The sequence below is a fragment of the Candoia aspera genome, chromosome 11 (genome assembly GCF_035149785.1).
Source record: "Candoia aspera isolate rCanAsp1 chromosome 11, rCanAsp1.hap2, whole genome shotgun sequence".
Lineage (NCBI taxonomy): Eukaryota > Metazoa > Chordata > Lepidosauria > Squamata > Boidae > Candoia > Candoia aspera.
In genome coordinates, this window is record NC_086163.1 from 7041819 (window position 1) to 7062130 (window position 20312).

The following is a 20312-nucleotide window of genomic DNA, read 5'->3' on the forward strand; positions in this document are numbered from 1 at the left end:
TATCATGTTTGCTGTCCTCTGCTCCGGTTTGTCACTGTCATTCCACAAATACAGTACCCAGAACTGGACAGTATTCTAGGTAGCCTGGAAAACACAGAATAGAGAGGAATCATGATTTCTCTTGATCTTGACCCTAGAGAGAGAGAAAGAGAGAGAGAGAGAAAGGTCCCAGCTTCAGCATTTGGTTGACACCTCCTGCCTGAAACTCTGAGGAAAATATACCATAATGTGGTTCAGTTTTAGCTTAGTGTGTTGTGTGAATCCATCAACTGTGGCTTGAAAATAGCTTGATCAACATGCCATAATTAAACATGGGTAGTGTGTGAGCTAGGTCACTGGGTTCAGTCGTTGACTTGATCTAAGATGGCTTCCTGTATCTATACCTGGTTATGAGGGGACCAGGGAGACTGGGACTGGATTTCAGGAAGAAATTTGAGCCATGCAGGGCCACAGGGAATTCCTAGGCAAAATGGGTGGTTTTTTGCTTTGTCCATTCAATAGCTAAACAGCAAAGCAATGCTTTCTAAGAGCTACTTGAAATGTAAAGGGGCAGAGTGCCAGCTGTGCAGTGAGATACTTTTAGCCTCCAGAGGCACCTTTGGCTGGGATTTGAAATTCAGGGAATGAGAGACCTTGGGTGATTGATGAGACAGCTTTCAGGCTATGATTCTTCCATTGAGGAGTCTGAATCTCTGGAGGACATCCAGTGCGGATCCTCAGACATGGAGCTTAAGGCTCCTCTCTGCTTCTGACTTGGCTTTCCAATTTTCTCAAGAACTAGAAGGTGTCCTACAAATAGGCTTCTTGGCCTTCACCAACAAAGTGCACCTAGCTACCTTTTTTCTCCTTCTTCCAAACTCTCAGGTATATGTTAGAATTAAGCAGAAGGTGCTAAAAGGTACAAATAGGCATGCTTCTATTTCATTAGCCAAATGCTTTCCTGTTGGCAGTTAAATATGCCTGGTAACCTAACGGTTATAAAATCCCCTTTTTTTCCCAAGTTGCAATTGTCCATAACACATGAGCAAATGAGTTGTAAAGCATAAAATAAAAGAAGACAGTGCACTTGGAATGCAATGAAAAGCTTGGTACCACATTTTCCCAACTCAGCCGTTCTCCAGATATTAGAGACTACAACTTAAAGAATCCCCAGGCCAGCTGTTGACCATGGAGCTTGGAGTTTTGGAAGGAGCAGTGGCAGCCGTCTGGAGAATAGAAAATTGGATCAGGCTAATTTAAGGTTTATGAGCTGGAACAATATGAAGTGCCCAGATTTCTCAGAACTTTAAATGAAGGTGATCTTAGGAAAGAAATGCCACTGCTGGAGCAATGATGCTCCATTTTCACAGGGACTATAACAGTTCCTCTAATGTTGCAATGGCCACAGCAACATATTGGTGGAGATAAAAATAGAATGTCCTTGTGGTGGATTTGAATTTAAACCTTTTGGAACATCTTTTGGCGCTGTTCAAGGTTCCTGGGAATAATAGGACAAGGGCAGTGTTGACCTGCAGTTCTCACCATCCCTGTCACCATGGCCTTTGGAGAAGGGTTCCAGCAGCAACTCTTTGTCATCTCTATTGTATTGGGAGGTTTTATGGAGTATCGTAAGGGTGAACAACTTTTTTTCAGTCAAGGACCAGCTGTTACAGTAGTAATCTCTTAATAAGCTCCACCTCTTATCAGGGGTGGAGCAAATATTTACTGTAGTGCCTTCTATAGGTAATTATCACTGTCTACATTTCTTTCATTCCATTTTTTTTTGCTTTCTCTCCTTTTTCACCCCACTTTTAACCATGATTATCTTCTTTCAGGATGCTATGTCATGCATCTGATTAAGTGGAAAGTAGAATCCCAAAACTTATTTCAAAATCCTTTCAATTTTGCTGCAACAAATTAATTTGGTTAGTCCTTTAACTCAGCTGCATGAACTTGTTTTTTTCTCCCAGTGGGCAGATATGCATTATATGTACACTTGGAGATATCTTAACCAGATTCATACAGCCATGTAATGGTGTTTGTTTACGACATTGGCGTATTGTGTGAACCTCTCTATTGTAATCTGTGAAGCATAGTTTATGGTTTAGTGCTTTGGATGAGCCCAGCCAATTGTTTACTCAGTGAACTTTATTTAACTGAACCATTAGTATGAGATGTAACCCTAATCCTAGAGAAGAATGGTCAGCAGTGGATGAGCCCAAAGACCGTCCATTGAGATTGGGACCATCTATAGCCAAATCAGTACCATTAGCTCTGTGCAATAAAAATTAAAGCCACAGCATGATTGCATATTTTCAGACATGCTTGTGAGTGCACTCCATATACTGTGATGGTTATTTTTCAGTAAACGTTCATCTTTATTGTGTGTTCAGTTTGGGATGCAAGACCTTGTTTTGCGTTCCAAGGAACCCAGGAGTTCCTAGAAAACTTAGCAAATGCTTGAAAACTTTGGAAATGCTTTTCAGTTGGGAGAAAGAATTTCCAAGGAAGAACTTTGAAAAAGGGGACCACCTTGTTCCTTCCCATCTTCTCTTGGGTGGGCAAGAAGGTGAATGCCACCCTTGAAGATTATGTAAGCCAGGCTACATGTTACTTCCACCTTCCGTTTCCAGCCCGCAAAGGCCTCCTTGCCAACAGAATAGAAAGGCAGGCCTATTTTTATTAGTATTTTGATAATCTGTTTGCATGGCATCTTAACATCTCTTGCTAGAAGCCTTCTAGAAGAATCCTAAATAGATTAGAGAGATGTTTGTTACTGGAAGCAAAGCGTTTTAGAATATCAAGTTCTGTAGATATTCCATTACCCAAGCAGAAAGTAGGACTGTCTGGACTGAAACAGAAAGGGGACACTTTCTTCTTAATTGGCATTATTTTCCTAATTCTAGAAATAAGGATTTCTAAAACAAAATTATAACTCTGAGAAGGTTGGTTGTGATCTTCAGTAATGATCTATAATGCAGCCATAACTGTTAAAAGGGAATAGGATTTTTTGTTCGTTTGTTTTTACTTTGAACCCTTTCCATCTCAATACAATTGCCTACTTTTCAGTTGAAGTATATTTGAATGTCCTGTAATAGGGGTACTTTGGGTAGTGTACAATCAGTTAAAACATATTGTAAAAAAAAGTAAATCAGCATAAAATCCCACTTAGAGGAGAGCACAACAGATGAGCTAGATAACAGGGTAGAACTGCAGTGACGTGGAAACAAAATGCTATACTGTACTTCTGAAAACACCACTGTGAGTCTTATCATGCCAAGGAAAAGTGGTAGGTCATCAGTTGGTGCTTTCACATTGCGTTCCAAGGAATCCAGGAGTTCCTAGACAACTTAGCAGATGCTTAAAAACTTTGGAAATGTTTCTCAGTTGGGAGAAAGAATTTCCAAGGAAGAACTTTGAAAAAGGGGCCATCTTCTCTTGGGTAGGCAAGAACCAGAAGGTGAATGCCACCCTTGCAGATTATGTAAGCCAGGCTACATGTTACTTCCACCTTCCATTTCCAGCCCCCAAAGGCCCCCTCCAGAGTTGGGAGGAGTCCAAATATTCACATCTTTTAAGAATTTGCATATTTGTATGGATTGGGAGGGAGGCTTCGGGAACCTTGCAGAGCCCTAAGTCAAACATTAAACATTGAAATCTCCCCCCAAATGAGAACCATGTTTTTAAAAGGGGGGCTAAGCAGCAAAATCAACACCTTAAGTCTTTGCAGAAAAGCATAGAAAAGAGCTTTACCTTTGTCCCTTGCAGCCTCCTGAGAAAGTACAAGTGTGGTCCTAAAGCTGAAAAATATTGTCCCTCCCCCCCAAATAGCAAATGAATAAGGAACAAACAACCCTTCTACATCACTGTTCGCTGTTGGTTGTTTTTGACCAGGACAGCAAACTGGAACCCTCCCTCTCCAAAACTGGCAGGGAGAGGACAACAACGAAACCAAAATGAGTTGAAACTTACATGGCATTACAATTTTATTTCACTGTTTAATTTTGGTGAACATCTTTATACGTGCAAGATGCAATGAGGTCACCATGTCCCATTCTGAGCTTAGACTGGGACGTGTCTGGAGTTGGAACATTAGCTGCAACAAGTTTTGCATAATTCTAGTTTTACGCATGTTTAATCATCTTCCCCTTTTATCCTGCTAAAACTTAATTCAACTGCAATTTTTGGATGGCTTTTTGTGGGGAGGGCAAGCGTTTATTCACTCCTGGTGTGGACAGTGTCATGTCCCAGTGCTGATTGCTGTATTTCTACCCAGCACGGCTAACAATCAGGATCCTGTATATTCCAGGCAGATGGTTCTATTGAAGGCTGAAATTCTGGGGAGCATCTCCAGAGTTGGTGGGGGTGGAGGGTGGGATGGGGAGGTGCTCAGCAAATAAATCAAGAGTTCCTGAAAATCCAATAGATGATGATGATGATGATGACGACGACAATGACGATACCACCACCTAGTCAGGTAAAGCAAACAATCAAGTTCAGACAGCAAGAACTTCACAGCTCCTGAAATATACATTTTATACATTTGAGATTAACCTGGCTGCTTGATGTTATATGATAACTTCATAAGGATATTATTAGTTCTGTTGAATCAGTAGTATTTATTTTTATTTTTACTGATACGTTTAATGTGATACCTTTTGATTTATTGCAAAGGTGTGATGTGTGTTGAATGTAATGCTAGTAAGCTGCTTGGAGTTTTATGATGGAAGAGACTTGGAGACATTTGTAATCAATGAACTTTCTAATAGCCACCAAGCAGAAAACGAGAAATGATTTGCTTCTATAAAAGCAAATGCTTTTATGTCACTTCAGCCGTCTGACAAGCCATGACTTACAAGCAAGAATACGCCAAATATCCAAAAATGATCTGTAATAATACAGTTTATGGTACTGTAAAATGCAGTGGAGGAGTTCCCTCCCATTTCTCAGAAGTCTCCTGAACTTCCCTTCCTGAAATGACGTCCACCCTTCTTCTTTTTCTTTCTACAGGACATGGCAATCATAAAGAAAGTAGTCCCTTCCTCAGTAGCTTGGATCCAGGCAAAGGAGATTACTATGACCGAAACTTGGCCTTATTTGAGGTAATGGAGCTTGAAATTTCATTTTTGGTTAACTTTTCAGCTTTCCAGAACACTCAGTTTGGCCCTTGTCCAACAAGAGGTAGCCCTCAACTTACAACCATTTGTTTAGTGACCATTCGAAGTTATGACAGCGCTGAAAAAAGTGACTTGCGATCGGTCCTCGCATTTATGACCATCGTGTGACCTAAAGACATCCTTTCTGACTTGACATCACCGCTACATCATCTGTTTGTTGTGTTGCATTTTGGATATTTTTAAATCTAATTAATAATATCGAGGCCTAATTTGAATGGAGCAGTTACTAACTGAGCATTTTAAAGTTGTTTGTTATGTTGGTCTGTGACTGTAATAAAGATTTGATGATGAAACTTGCTTGCTGCTATGTAAATATCCACTGATATTTTGAGCGCTTAAATGCCTTTGATCCCAAAGAGAGATTTTAGTTTTCCGGTATTAAATCTGGCAGCTACAAATGAAGAATTAGTATTTTATATTGCAAAAATTTAAATGTGGGACATGCAGGCAATAAATCTAGGGTAGAATGAATGATGAAAGATCCTTGACTGGTTTTGTTTTAATTTCCTCAAAAAATAGTTGGCTCAATGCAAGGAACTCGATTACCATTGCAGAAATAAATGTACCAATTTCATTGGAATCCCTCGAAGACAGGCTAGAAAATTTTCAAAGTATACGTCATTTCAGAGGGATGTAGTGTTATCTGTGATTTAGTTTTAAGGTTGTGTCTATAGGTAATTTGAGGAAGAAGGTAGACTATATTAAGGAAGAAGGTACTCTCTCTTTGTCTTGTTTTGGTTCTAATGCAGTATTTCTCAATCTTGGCAACTTGAAGATGGGTGGACTTCAACTCCCAGAATCCCCCAGCCAGCATGCTGGCTGGGGGATTCTGGGAGTTGAAGGCCACCATCTTCAAGTTGTCAAGGTTGAGAAATACTGCTCTAGTGTTTTATTTGGAACTTTGGGTTGCATCATAGAAGAGAATCAGTGGACTGGGTATGAGCTCAGAAAAGACAATAGGGCTATCCATGGGATGAGATGAGCATGTCTGATAATAACTCCTGGGAAGATGGCTGCTCACAGGTTTGAGATTCTACTCTTGATTTTATCTTGGCAGAGCAGTTCTAGCTGGCTGAGAGGGGGTGGGTAGCTTAATATGGAAGGACAGGAAGCTCCTTTTTCATGGAAGCTGCTGTATTGGACAGGATTCATGACTCAGTGGCAAGACCTTTCTTTTGTATTCGGAAAGGCACCAGAACAATTTGTAACGTATTTGTTTAGAACAGAATGAGGAGTAGCTGCCAGTTTGTCAGCCTTACCAGATAGACCAGCCAGGAAACATGGCCAGATATCCCAACTCTACTTTATTGTAAGGCTACATTGACAGAATCTTGCAAGTCTGAAAGTAGAATTCTCCCCCTGCTCACCTTTACAGCCCGAAAAACTAGGGAGGGCCCCTTCTGAGCCTCTTGCCCTGCCCACTATCCAGCTGTGGGCTATGCTCCCTCATCGGACCATTCCCGAGGCAGCATCTCTTCTCCCGTTCTCCCAAGGTCGTTCCCACATCCCATTGCACAGTCAGAGCAGACTCTACTGCAGTGTTTCTCAACCTTGGCCACTTTCAGATGTGTGGACCTTAACTCCCAGAATTCCCCAGCCAGCAAGGGAGATACACTGAGATACACTGCTCTACTGACTTAAATGGACCAAACGATCTTTCCATCTCCTGGGAGAAAGTCTTACTGAAAGAATAGAACTGACTATTGAATGGATATAGATAGGATTGTCTTGCAAATAGATGGAGAGATTCAACTCAGCAACCCTAATTAGCCTAGTTGCAGATAAGAAGACAACAGCATAGCAAATCGTATGATTCCTGATAAGTTTCAGTGGAATTATTGAAATGGATGTAATTTTCCTTGTTTGCATTTTTGTTCGTATATGACCAAAATAAAGATTTATTGATATTATTTTTGTTATGTTGCCCTGAAGATAGACTAATCTATTGGCCGTTACTTTTGTGATGAACAGCAGACTTGATCTAATTTGGATGGCCTTGGATGGCCTTCTCCTTCCTCTGATGCGGAGTGCTGCATTTTAAAAAATCAAATCATTAGAAGCATGTTTTCAGCACTATGTTATCAAAATGTTTTCTATTATGCTCTGTTTATTTTAGAGATTTTAATGCACAGGTAGGCCACTGTTTGGGGCGGGGGGGGTAAAGGATCACACTTGAACTTTGAGTTCCATGCTGAGCACTGCGCAGACAAGGATTAAAAATAAATGAATCTGTTAGTTGACATGAAAGCATTTACAGAAAGAAGAAGAAAAAGGACCTAGAATGAGCGTTTCCAGTTGCTTTTCTGGCTGGCCATCCAGGATGCTGGAAAACTGCCAAAGTTCAGCATAATTCTCTCTCCCTCTCCCTCTCCCTCTCCCTCTCATTGTATCACTATACCACCCTCAAGGCATTTTTAAAAAAACGAGATGCTAGGCAGCCTGGCTTTGTCGTTGGTTAGAGCAAGATGCTCCATTTTGTGCCACCAGTTTCCATAGAGATAGCTATAGGGGTGTGGTGCCATTGCCCCAGCAGGCCCGCTCAGTGGGTTAGCCTCTTCAGAAGTTGGCTTGGTTGCAACCAGGAATGTCCCCCTTGTTCTAGGAGGTCAATCCCCCTCATCCTTTGGTTTTGTTTCTGCCCACTTTGTCGGAAACGCCAAGAAAGGATGCTGAACCTGAGCAATGGGGGATAGCATGTTTTCAGGCCTCCCTTGAGAGAGTGCCCTGCCAAGACCTTCCTTTGATGAAATGTCTCTTTGTTTCCACCAACTTGCTCCTCTCTGCTTCCTCCTTGACAAATTGGAGGGCTGGGAAGATTCTCTTTCCAGAACACCTCTAATCAGACATTTCATAATGAGGAAGGATGAAAAGGGAAAGGTTTCACAACAGGTGGAACCAAATGCAGACAAGTAAACCTGAAGTCAGTTCTTTAGGTGAGAAAAATTAAATTTTAATCCTTAAATTTCAAACCACGGTTGGCACCTGTGGATCTCATGTGGTATCCTGGTCCTTCTTTTTGCTTTTACTTTGTTTTCTTTTTAAGAAGCTACCAAATCAGAAGCATTAAGCTTCAAATTGACCCAATGCAACTGAAGGAGGACTGGACCAGCAGTTGATACTGTTGCTGCAAGATCTGAAGTCCCTGAAAGCTGAGAAAATTATAAAGAAAAACAAGTGCAGCCTAGGTTTCGAAAAACTTTGTCCTATCCTTGTGTTTCATTTAGCAAAATTAAATGGAGGCCTCCCACTTAATCTGTTTTCAATCGTGTATATTTTACAACTGCTGCAAATTGAAAATGCAAAACATAGCAAGGATATCAGTTGCTTATCCTTAGAAAGAGAGACAGTCTGGTGTAGTGGTGAAAGGCACCAGGCTAGAAACCAGGAGACTGTGAGTTTGAGTCCTGTACTAGACACAAAGCCAGCTTGGTGACTTTGGCTGGTCCCTTTCTGTCAGCCCTAGGAAGAAGAAGGCAAGGGCAAACTCCTTCTGAAAATCTTGCCAAGGAAACGACAGGGACTAATCTAGGCAGCCATCAGGCGTCTGTGCCTATAGTAGCTAAGAATTATAGGAGTTGAAAGCAAACTCATCTGGAGGGCACATAGCTAAGAGGACCACTCAAAATGTCCACAGAGGGAATTTTATTTATTTATTTACGGTTCAGGGTTCACATCTGCTAATGATAAGCTTATTAGAACCTTGAAATATTGAAAACCCAAAAGCACCAGCGGTTCTCAAAGCAATTCACCAAAAAGCAACAGTCCACAACATTTTAGATTGTCTTTTTGGTCATTGAATTCCAAAGGAGCAGCTCCATCAGTTTGTTTTGGCACCTGGGCAGCCTTGATTAGGCTTTGAAGTTAAGCAGAGTTCGGCCTGGTCAGTACTTGGGTGAGAGACACCAGGAAATCTCAGAGCTGGAGACTAGATTGAGAAATGGAAAAAGGAAGTGTTGTAGAAGATGGCAGTGGCAAACTGTTTCTACTCAAGGCTACATGGATGTGTTTGTGAAGTCACCAGGAGGGTAGCTCAACTTAATTTATGTCTTAGCCCTCTTGCATGAATCCAACTAAAGATCCTAATTGTTGTTGTATGAAAACCACACAAGAGAAGTCATTTGAGTGAGATCCTCCAGCAACATTTGCTTACCAGAAATGCTTTCTGGTTGTCTAACTTAGCAGAGAGGTCAACAGGCATCCTCATGGTGTTGATTGGATGCAGAATAAGTGTCTTTTACAGGCCAGGGAGGAAGGAAGGAGTAAACTTCTCAGCAGAGTTTCCCATGAGAGTGGAAGCATCATAGTGGCCTGCTGGTTATATTTTGATACAGTACAGGTAAAGCAATCTAAGCTTTCCAGGACCTGAATGCTCAGATTTGTACCTGTTGACCACTGTAATCTTGCGTATTTCCCTTTGTAGGAAGAGCTGGATATTCGTCCAAAGGTGTCTTCTCTATTGGGCAAATTGGTCAGCTACACAAATCTCACTCAGGGAGCCAAGGAACACGAAGAAGCAGAAAATGCCGAAAGCTCGAGAAGTAAAGTTTCAAAAGTATGTAGCTTTCTTCCATTGGTGTGTTTTTTAAAAATTTTCATGTGAACATGGAACAACTGGAATTTGAAGCCCAGCTGTAGGACCCAAACATCAGCCTTCAAACAATAAACAAATTCAAATTCTATCCATTCTGCCGATGACCTAGAATTTGAAGACGAAGGATGTGATTGTAACTGACATTAACTGTTGCCTTCTGTTTGGGATATACGTTGCAAAAAGACAAGAATACAAGACATCTCGGAGTTAAAATAATGTGCAACTTAATCTAGAGAAGTCCATCTTGCAGCTGCAGACACACTTTCTTTTATTGTGCACACCCTAACCGTAACCCATGGATGGGCAACTTCTTGCAGCTGGGGAGTGTGGCAAATTATTTTGTGATGTTGGATGAATGGGTGCGGCCAAAAATGGCAAATTGGAAGTAGGAGAGTGGGTGGGGTTAAGGGGAAAATGGATTCAAAGGCTTAAGTTCCTGTTTTGCCCTTCAGCCACACCAAAAAGTAGGCTTTAAAATGTGCTCATGCTCTGCAGAGGCTGCAGAACAGATGCTGAGGATTGGCCTGCCATCACAGTCCATGAATTTTTACAACTTTCTCTTTGTTACTAGCTCTGTGTGGCTTTCCAGAGCTGATGAGGGGAGTACAGGCAAGGTGAAATCCACATGAGCAGCTGGCATCTGTTAAAAGCAGGATTTGCAGGATTTGTTTTGAGATGGACATGACTCATGTAACCTTGGGAGTCAACGCTCAGTTCAAGGGACAGTTCATTATTTGCATCTTGCAATAATCATCCTTTTACTGTTCAGCCCTAGAAAACACAGTATGTTTTGATTGCAGAGGAGAATGATTGATCTTGTTGTAGATAATGGAGGCTTTAGTCAATTTTGTCCCCTGGGCTTTGGGAGCCTGTTAATCATGACAGATTCTCCATATTAACCCAGGCTGTTGTTTTGATGGTTGGTAACTGTTGAACAAGAAGTCATTTCGTACTGAGAAATCAAAACACTGAGGTTGGTTTTGGTTTTGCTGCAAACGTACAAAACTTCCACGTGTTAAGAGAGGAGAGGAAAAATGTCCGTTTCTTCCCTTCTGGGTGGATGTGTGTGCTTGCTTGGTTCAGAAGTTCTCTTTGTTAATCCTTCTGCTCTGTTGGGCGAGCAATGCCCAGCCAGACATTTAGATGAACAAAAAGACAGTGATGGATTAATCCCATGAATTGTAAGCAATCCCTTGGTTAAATCTGCATGCACTTACATGTGACTTCTGGAAGGAAAGGGCAAGGGTTGTTTTTAGCTCATTAATTTTTGTCACAAGAGATGACAGCTTGGAAAAGAGGCATCCCTTGACAGAGGGGAATGGCCCTTGTCTCACAGTCTTTAACTGCTACATTATGCTACTTTACTGAGATGACCTCTTCTCTTTTTCAGTCTCCCAGCATGGGGACCCTGATGGGCGTCTATCTGCCATGCATGCAGAATATCTTTGGGGTCATCCTCTTCCTTCGGCTGACATGGATTGTGGGAACAGCAGGCGTTTTCCAGGCCTTCCTTATTGTCTTAATCTGCTGCTGCTGTGTGAGTGCATGGCCTATGGACAAGTACCCATTAGATGCCTCCTACTTTCCTTTCTTCCACCCATGCCATGCCTTTTTATCTAGAATTGTCCTTATTTGCATATCTCAGTGCCCAAATTCATGGCTTGGCAGTTTCCAGCGATGTGGATTTCCTCCCTATATTTTCCTTTTTATTGGAATCCTAAAGGCTTGCCAGATGCAAATTAGCACTCAACAGATTGGTTGGGTGAACACGTACTTAGAATCAAGGAATTCTTACTCTAGACTGAATTTTATGTTCCATTGGCACACTCTTCTAGTTCTGTGCTTTTTCCATTCCATTAAAATGTGATGGGGGTGGGGGAAACTTGGCAGGTCTACTGACCCCTAAAATTGCTAGAGTTCCCTGCAGTACTGAGCAGATTGGGTTCCATTTTCACGTCTGAACTTGCTTCCTTACTGAATTTGCTCCTGTTCTGTTCAGTTTTCAGGGAGTTGGATGGACAGACAGAATCCCAACCCCCTTTACATAATATTGTGTTGGAAAGACAAACTACTAAAAGATTTTGTTATACCACGTTGCAAAAAGTGCATTTAAATTTGTTGATTCCTACGTTCATATATGTTTAAACTCTGTTGTTGTCATTCACAGACCATGCTGACGGCCATATCAATGAGTGCAATTGCAACCAATGGTGTTGTTCCAGGTACTCTGTGATTTATTTGGTGTGAATGTAATTTTGAAGCTCTTGGGCCCCTGGTGAAACAGAGGTCTAACTGATTGATTGATTTGATTAACTGATTGATTGATTTGCCTACTCAACTTGACTACATAGATAGATTTTCTCCAGAACAGTTTGTTCCCAACCTGGTCCTTCAGGTCTTCCAGCTAGTATACCTATCACTGCTTTGAGTTCATCCACCCTGCTGCTGGTCGTCCTCTTCTTCCCTTTCCTTCCAACATTCCCAGCGTTATAGGTAGCATGTCTTCACAGATAGTCTGCTGTAGTAGCCCATCAACATCCTGACATTCAGTTTTCCAGAAAACTTTCTGCTCCTCTTAACTGTGAAAGTCCCCTTTACAAAAGCAGGTACCCTGATTTAGATCTTGCTTTTTCAGAGCATCCTCATCTTGGACACTTGTTAAATTTACTTGCTTAAAAAGCTTTTTCACTTTTGTGTGTTTTTTGTGTGCTAGCTGGTGGTTCATACTTCATGATTTCAAGATCACTGGGTCCTGAATTTGGTGGTGCTGTGGGACTGTGTTTCTACTTGGGAACAACATTTGCAGGTGCCATGTACATCCTGGGTGCCATTGAGATCCTACTAGTAAGTGGCAACAAATATATTTCCAGAGGACTCACAATGTAGTGGAATTACTGATGAACAGGTAGAGAGATTAGTTAGGGTTATTCCAATATTGCTTCTGCTAATTGAAGCACATGATTTCTTAAAACTTCAAAAAGTTATCTGGTCTTACATGCTGTTCTTGGAAGTGTTCAGAAAGCAGGGGTAGGCAACTGGTGATTCTTCACTTCTTGTTAGGTTCCATCTCCCATCATATTTTACTTGTGGCCATGCTGGGTGGGACTGACTGGAGTTGATGTCAAAAAGCATCTGGCGGAGAAAACTGTAGCTTGCCCTCCCCTGTTTTGTGAGAATCATGCATTGAAATGTTGGGATTGTGCAGAAAGGAATAAAATTTCTTGGTGATTCTGCATGAGACAAAGTCCTTGTGCCAATCATTTTAACTAGGTGTCTCTTAGATTTTTGCCGTGCAGATCTGAGACCAGGGAGGAGAAGCTGGAAGCAGATTCTGGCTTCTGGTTTTGACCATGGGATTTAGAGGTAGTAAAAGGATACACTTCTAAATCCTATGTAGAAATCCATGGCTTGGGAGGGAGAGATTCATCCTTGCCACTGAAGAATCTCTTGCTATAATTTCCTCTCTTTTTTCTTTTGTATCATATCTATTAGATTTTGAGGCAATAAGATGTACTTCTTATCTCTCAATGTCTCACACTTAGAAAAGCATAGATACATTGTCCACGGGGGCGGGGTGGTGATGATGATGATGGTGGCGATATTAATAATATCATGCCAGGTGTGTTTATTGAGAAGTAAGACCCTCTGAGCACAATGGGACACAATCCCAGTTCAGTTAACATGGGTTTACAGTCCATGTTTAAGAAATAAACATGGAATTCTATGGCATCCCTACTCCCTTTTAGGATCTCTTGGTTATGTAAAGGCATCTCAGTTGCCAGCCATCCCTTACCAGTAGCTTTTCAGATGTGCTAGGATGACCATTCCCAGAATTCCCAGGTCCAGCATGGTTCAGAAGTCTTAGTTGAAATTCTGGGAGCTACCATCTCAAATCACCTGGTGGCTTGCCTAATTGGAGGGGAGGGCTTTGGTGTCTGATTTACTTTTGCATGTTGGGCATCTCTTGAATTCCCAATGCGCATCTTGGACAGCTTGTTTTTCTTGCCAGTGCTAAAGTCAATGTTCTTATTCTTTCAGACATATATTGCTCCCCAGGCTGCCATTTTCCATCCAACTGGGGCCCATGATACTTCCAGTGCCACGCTGAATAACATGCGAGTCTATGGGACCTTATTTCTGACCTTCATGGCTCTTGTGGTCTTCGTAGGTGTAAAATATGTTAACAAGTTTGCTTCTCTCTTTTTGGCTTGTGTCGTCATTTCCATCTTATCCATCTATGCTGGGTCAATTAAATCCATCTTCAGTCCACCTTTTTTCCCGTAAGTAGAAGTGCCTGGGAATGCCAACTTATAATTCCAGTTGAATGTTGACTATAATGGTAGAAGCAGACCTATCAATGGAATTCCAGTCCCTACTAAATATATTGATTATTTTGGGGTTATTTGATGGTTTTGCTGTTGTCACTAGTGACGCTGTAGTTTCTTTTAGAAAACTGAGAGGTCACTGGACTCCTTGTTTGTTTGTTTTTCCTGCAATAAATTAATATAGCAAGCCTTCTGCCTTTCCCGAAGACAACCTTGTGAGTTTATTGATGTAAAAGCAACAAAGACTCTCAATCTTTGAAAGTTACCAGATTATTAAGGCATCTGCTTAGAATCTGTTTCTCAGGGCAAAATGTACAAGCAGTAAGGTTCAAACGGAATGTTTTATTGTAGTGGTGAAGGCACCAGGGTAGAAACCAGGAGACTGTGAGTTCTAGTTCTGCCTTAAGCATGAAGCCAGCTGGGTGACTCTGGGCCAGTCCCTCTCTCTCAGCCCTAGGAAGGAGGCAATGTCAAAGCACTTCTGAAAAACCTTGCCAAGAAAACTGCAGGGACTTGCCAAGGCAGTCTCCCAAGAATTGTACATGATAGGACTGAATAAATATATATATATATATATACACATACACACACACACACACAACACTGTCTAAATACCACTGTACCCAGATAATACATTACTTGTGTTTTACAATAATACAAATAAAATAGTATCAAAATGAAAAACAAGAAAAGGATAGACATATAAAGGGTGCAACATTTGCATTTGTTTCCCTTTGACTTCATTGCTTAAGTTCTCTCACACAAATGTCCGGTGTTGTGTTTGTGATTCTGTTAGAAAAATGCAAAATATGTAGCTCATAGTCTGTTTTCCCTTTGTATTTTCTCCTCTATGCTCATGCCTTTTTATACATTGTTGTATTTACTGTATATCTCCAACCTGATAACTTTCAGATGGGTTGGGATAGAACAGTTTTGAATTCATAATCCAGAATTGGAACTTTAATTTAAAAGAATGCAGCTTGTAAAGAAAGGGTGGGAAGAATTTTTTTCCTCCCTCGTTGCTAATATTAGAACTTGGGATCATCCTCTGAAAACTGATTAAGGGGATAAATTTAGCATAGCTAAGAGAAAAATTCCTCTTCATAACCACCAAATATTGCTGTTCTCCCACTCAGCTTTTATGTGCCTGGCTACTTACTTTGGGAACACAGATGCTAGATTTTGTCTTATCTCTGCTGCCTTTGTGGTGTTTGTCAAAAAGAGATCTAATAATATTAGAAATAAAGATACATCCTTGCATATTTTTTTTAAATGAACCATTTTTGGCAGCTTTTTGAGAAATGTAGGGGTAGTAGGAGGGGGGGTTGAAACCTTAGCATGTGGTGAAAATGTTGATGTCCTTTCTCCCTAGGGTGTGCATGCTAGGCAACAGGACTCTTTCAAGGGACCAGTTTGATATTTGTGCCAAAACAGTGGTGGTCAACAACGTTACGGTGCCCACCAATCTCACTGAGCTCTTTTGCCCAGGTTACAACATAACCTCTGGACTCTGTGATGATTATTTTCATTTCAATAACGTGACAGAGATTGTTGGTATCCCAGGAGCAGCAAGTGGAATTTTGAAAGGTACTCTTAACACCATGGCATAACTTTGGGATTAGGAAGTAAGAGCGTTGGTCAACAGAAGGTTTGCATGTTGTTGATTCCATGTGTAGTCTTTGGCATCTCCATGGTTATGGGGGGGAAATTGTGTCTGAAACTATGGAGAGATCCTGCCAGTCAGTGTACGCTCTATTGAAGTAGATAGGGCAACAGGTGGAGTTGGTCTGTTTTCCTATTTAAATCAGTCCTTTATAGCCATGAATATTCTCTTTATCTTTTAAGAAAACCATTGTTCAGGGACAGTACGTGGTTTGCAGGCTGAAGGTCCCACATCCCATATCTGGTATCTTCCTCTAGGGCTAGGAAAATCTCCAATCTGAGACCTTGTAAAATAGTTGTCAGTCAGTTAAGAGGTGGGCCATCTCATGCTTTTGAGAAGTTTTGGATTTCAACTCTCAGAGTCCCTGGTCATTGGCCTTGTTGATCCAAAACAATGTGAAGGCCCACAGTTGTCTTGATCTACATTTAAAGATAATGGAGACCTCGTGCCCTGTGCTTTGTATAATACAAGAGGGTGGGGGCGTATTGTAAGGAACTTGTAGTCTCAGATTCAACCCAGTGAAGATGGGGGAGGGGAGGAGGAGGAGGAAGAGGAGAAATGAAAATGGCATACCTCCTTGGCTTTGTGCAACATTGATGAAAGATGGGAATACCAAAATCTCATGGGTTCTTGCAAAAAAGAAAATATGGTGGCTGTGACTGTGCAGCTGAAGTTCATCCCTTTTCTGTATGTCATAAGGGGTGGAACTTCATGCTGTTGTGGCCATGATCTTGACTGTCTGGCCTTCCCCTGCGGATGACCCTGCTTGTTGCCGAAGTTTTCGTGGTTTTTAAGTATAGAATCTACCATGACAGTTAGCATAATCTTTCTGTTTGGTAAAGAATTTCCTCATTTCTGGACAGCCGAAGAGACCAACCTCTCTCGGCTATGTTCAGTCACTGTGTACGAACCATGCTTAGTGCTTAGTAAACGTAGCAAGCAGTTTTTTATTCATTCTACATTCCTGATGATTCTTGCTTCCACCCACCCCAGATAATGTCTGGAGTAACTACTTGGAGAAAGGAGAAATCCTGGAGAGAGCGGGCTGTCCTTCGGTTGATGTAGCTGGAAATAAGAACAACCTCCACCTGTACGTTTATGCAGACATAGCAACTTCCTTCACTATACTTGTTGGCATCTTTTTCCCTTCTGTGACCGGTGAGAAGATACAAAGGCTGAAGTCCCTGGGCATATTTTGGTGTATTGTGTTTTTTGGAAGGTTGAGTCCCATCTGCATTTTTGTTTTCCTTTTAAGGCATCATGGCCGGCTCCAACCGATCAGGAGACCTCAAGGATGCCCAAAAGTCTATTCCAGTGGGAACCATCCTTGCTATTGCCACAACATCTCTTGTCTGTATCCTTTAAACGTGTACGTGCTATGGTTTTATTACTTCAGAAGCTTCCTTTTTTGGACCCAGAAAAAGGAACTCTGCTGGTTGCCTCTGCACCAGCAACATCTGCTTTGGCCAGCAGAGTCCCTGTGGATCTTGGAAAGGAAAGAGACAGACGAGCCATCAAGATTCCCATGAAGGTGGTGTCCCTGCTGGCTGCACATCTGCTTTTCACTTACCTGTTTTTGCAACTCCAAGGCATTCCTACATAGTACCGCTGGTCTTCTGGGGCAAAACCACTGGGTTTTGGCAACCTACTTTACTGTTTCTTGCCTCTCCCAAAGATACAAAAATAGATGTGTTAAGCACCTGTCAGGTTTATTACACTTATTTTTCATTTTAAACCCTTTCCCAGCTTCTCCCTTCCCCACAAAACATAGGGGCAAGTCCTTTTTTGTTTGTGATCTCATTCTATTGAGGTCACATTTTTTGGCCTTTAGAAGCTAGACAAAGACAGCAACAAAGAAAGGAAGTCCACCTGGTTTTAGGTGGCCATCGCAGGTGTGACCCGGAGAACTTATTCTGCATTACCCACCTGCTATGCTGGGCCAACCAGAGCATCATGTTAATCAGTGTATTATGCAAACGTAACAATGGTGTGATGTTAACTATTATGTTGGCCTTTGTGTGGCAAGCAGTTGTTGAACTGTGGTCCATTCTTGAAATGCTGCAGTTGACTTGAAGGACCTTTTAGTTGCATGTTCTCCAGATGCAATAATTTAAATGTTGCCCATATGCTGATGCAGAGAAATGTCATTCTGATTACCATGCATTATAAATATCTATGTAATGAACCCTAGGTGTTTCGGTGCATTTTATTTCTCCCACCCCAGTTCCAAGCGTTGTTAAGAAAGTGTGTCAACCGGAGGAATGGCATCCTACTAGAAGATAGGGAGATGACCTTTGTGCTGTCCTGTTCATTGCTTTGCAAATTGTATTGGCAGAGTCTGACTGTTTTTGTGACTTAACAGAAGATAAGAGGAATATTTGTGGCTGATTACTGCAAGTGTAGGAATTCATTGCGTCAAAATTCTGGCTTCCTTAACTGGATTTGCACCTCACAGATTTCAGCTGTGTATTGTTGTTTGGAGCCTGCATAGAAGGTGTTGTGCTGAGAGATAAGTAAGTAACTATTCCAGATTTTCCTTTCATGGAGTGGGAGTGACATCTTATTCTTTGATTGCCATTGCTGCTTTCTTTTATAGTTCAGCTATTTGATTTTTTTTTCTCTTTGACACACGACATGAAATGTATTTTTTCCTTCTTAATGCTTATTATTACCAGCTGTTAACCCATGGGATTGTTACAGGCAGAGTGTGATTCCATGCAAACTTGAAGTACAAAACGCTTAGTAACTGTTACAACTTAAGCTCTAAAACCTCATTTTCCTTTTTTTAAGGCGATTTTCTAGTCCTCCCTTATGTATTTATTCAGCCTTTTAAAAATAATTATGCCCTTCCTAAAAAGGAGTGTTGTATACGCTCAGTGGTAGGTGAGGCCAAGGGATACTGACTGTCTCAAAGTCACCCAGGATTCTTCAAGGATTAATGGGGATTTGAATTCTGTTCTTCCTGACCTTAAACTGGGACTGAACCCACAGCATCCTATTGTCTCCCATGGCTGGGCTGATAGCTCATAACAGGATAATCCATGCAAATAATTCATACCTGTTTTGCATGCATTATGTATATTTTGCATCTGGCACCATCTGAGGAGCCTTATGATGAAGGTGAAAGAAGAAAGTGCAAAAGCTGGCTTGCAACTAAACCTCAAAAAAACCAAGATTATGGCAACCAGCTTGATTGATAACTGGCAAATAGAGGGAGAAAATGTAGAAGCAGTGAAAGACTTTGTATTTCTAGGTGCGAAGATTACTGCAGATGCTGACTGCAGTCAGGAAATCAGAAGACGCTTAATCCTTGGGAGAAGAGCAATGACAAATCTCGATAAAATAGTGAAGAGCAGAGACATCACACTGACAACAAAGGTCCGCATTGTTAAAGCAATGGTGTTCCCTGTAGTAACATATGGCTGCGAGAGCTGGACCATAAGGAAGGCTGAGAGAAGGAAGATCGATGCTTTTGAACTGTGGTGTTGGAGGAAAATTCTGAGAGTGCCTTGGACTGCCAGAAGATCAAACCAGTCCATCCTCCAGGAAATAAAGCCAGACTGCTCACTTGAGGGAATGATATTCAAGGCAAAACTGAAATACTTTGGCCACACAATGAGAAGACAGGACACCCTGGAGAAGATGCTGATGCTAGGGAGAGTGGAGGGCAAAAGGAAGAGGGGCCGACCAAGGGCAAGGTGGATGGATGATATTCTAGAGGTGACGGACTTGTCCCTGGGGGAGCTGGGGGTGTTGACGACCGACAGGAAGCTCTGGCGTGGGCTGGTCCATGAAGTCACGAAGAGTCGGAAGCGACTGAATGAATAAACAACAACAACAACCATCCAGATGTGTTTTACCTGGAATTCCCAGAATTGCTTAGCCAGCATGGACTTGCACAATTACCATGCTCCTTCCAATACTTTTCTATGATTGCATAAGAAGCATTTGCATGTGCTTGAAAGTCTGTTTGAGCCATTTCACAGGGACAGCACTTTTATTAATTAACCAAAGCTTTACAAAATAGTAATAGCCTTTTATGTTTCCAAGGAATTGATGTTGGATAATACGGTTGGAAACCAGGGAACAGATTGGGAGAAAGGGAAAAAAAATGTGGCTGAGCCTCATTGGTATTATCTTACATTCTTAGATGGAGAGAATGGGAGCTCTTAGACATTACAATTGCCTTCAAGTTGCCTTTAAAGACGCTGGATGCTGTCCCCCATGCAATCTAAGAATAAAATGATATTTATATGGTTCTGAAGATGATTTTTTAAAAAGGTGGAGGCTATTTTATAAAATTTGAGTTGATCTAACAAAAGGATTACCTCTTCTGATGTTGTTTGTGTCTTGCATTTATATTCTGCCTTTTCTCCAAGGGTTTAATGCAGTATATAGCATTAGCCCTGTGTGGTAGGCTGGGTTGGGAGAGAGCAACTGGCCAAAAGGAAGCCCTGTGGTCAAGGGGTGACTTTAGCTATAATCTCTCCAGTCTCTCTCTCTCTTGCCCTCTCTCTCTCCTAGACCATGCTACCTTTTACATTGTTTGGGTCCTATTCCTTTATATTAGGGATTTT

General features: G+C 41.5%; 1 protein-coding gene across 1 annotated transcript in view; it reads left to right on the forward strand.

The window, feature by feature from the left end:
- SLC12A4 (solute carrier family 12 member 4) overlaps window positions 1-20312 on the forward strand; it is a 65094-nt gene that overhangs the window by 25316 nt on the left and 19466 nt on the right. Inside the window, exons 2-11 of the mRNA XM_063313226.1 lie at window positions 4990-5081; window positions 9577-9708; window positions 11138-11284; window positions 11915-11969; window positions 12461-12591; window positions 13786-14027; window positions 15445-15659; window positions 16729-16893; window positions 16991-17089; window positions 18191-18248. Coding sequence (XP_063169296.1) covers window positions 4990-5081; window positions 9577-9708; window positions 11138-11284; window positions 11915-11969; window positions 12461-12591; window positions 13786-14027; window positions 15445-15659; window positions 16729-16893; window positions 16991-17089; window positions 18191-18248 — 1336 coding nt within the window. The remainder of the gene's footprint in view (window positions 1-4989; window positions 5082-9576; window positions 9709-11137; window positions 11285-11914; window positions 11970-12460; window positions 12592-13785; window positions 14028-15444; window positions 15660-16728; window positions 16894-16990; window positions 17090-18190; window positions 18249-20312) is intronic.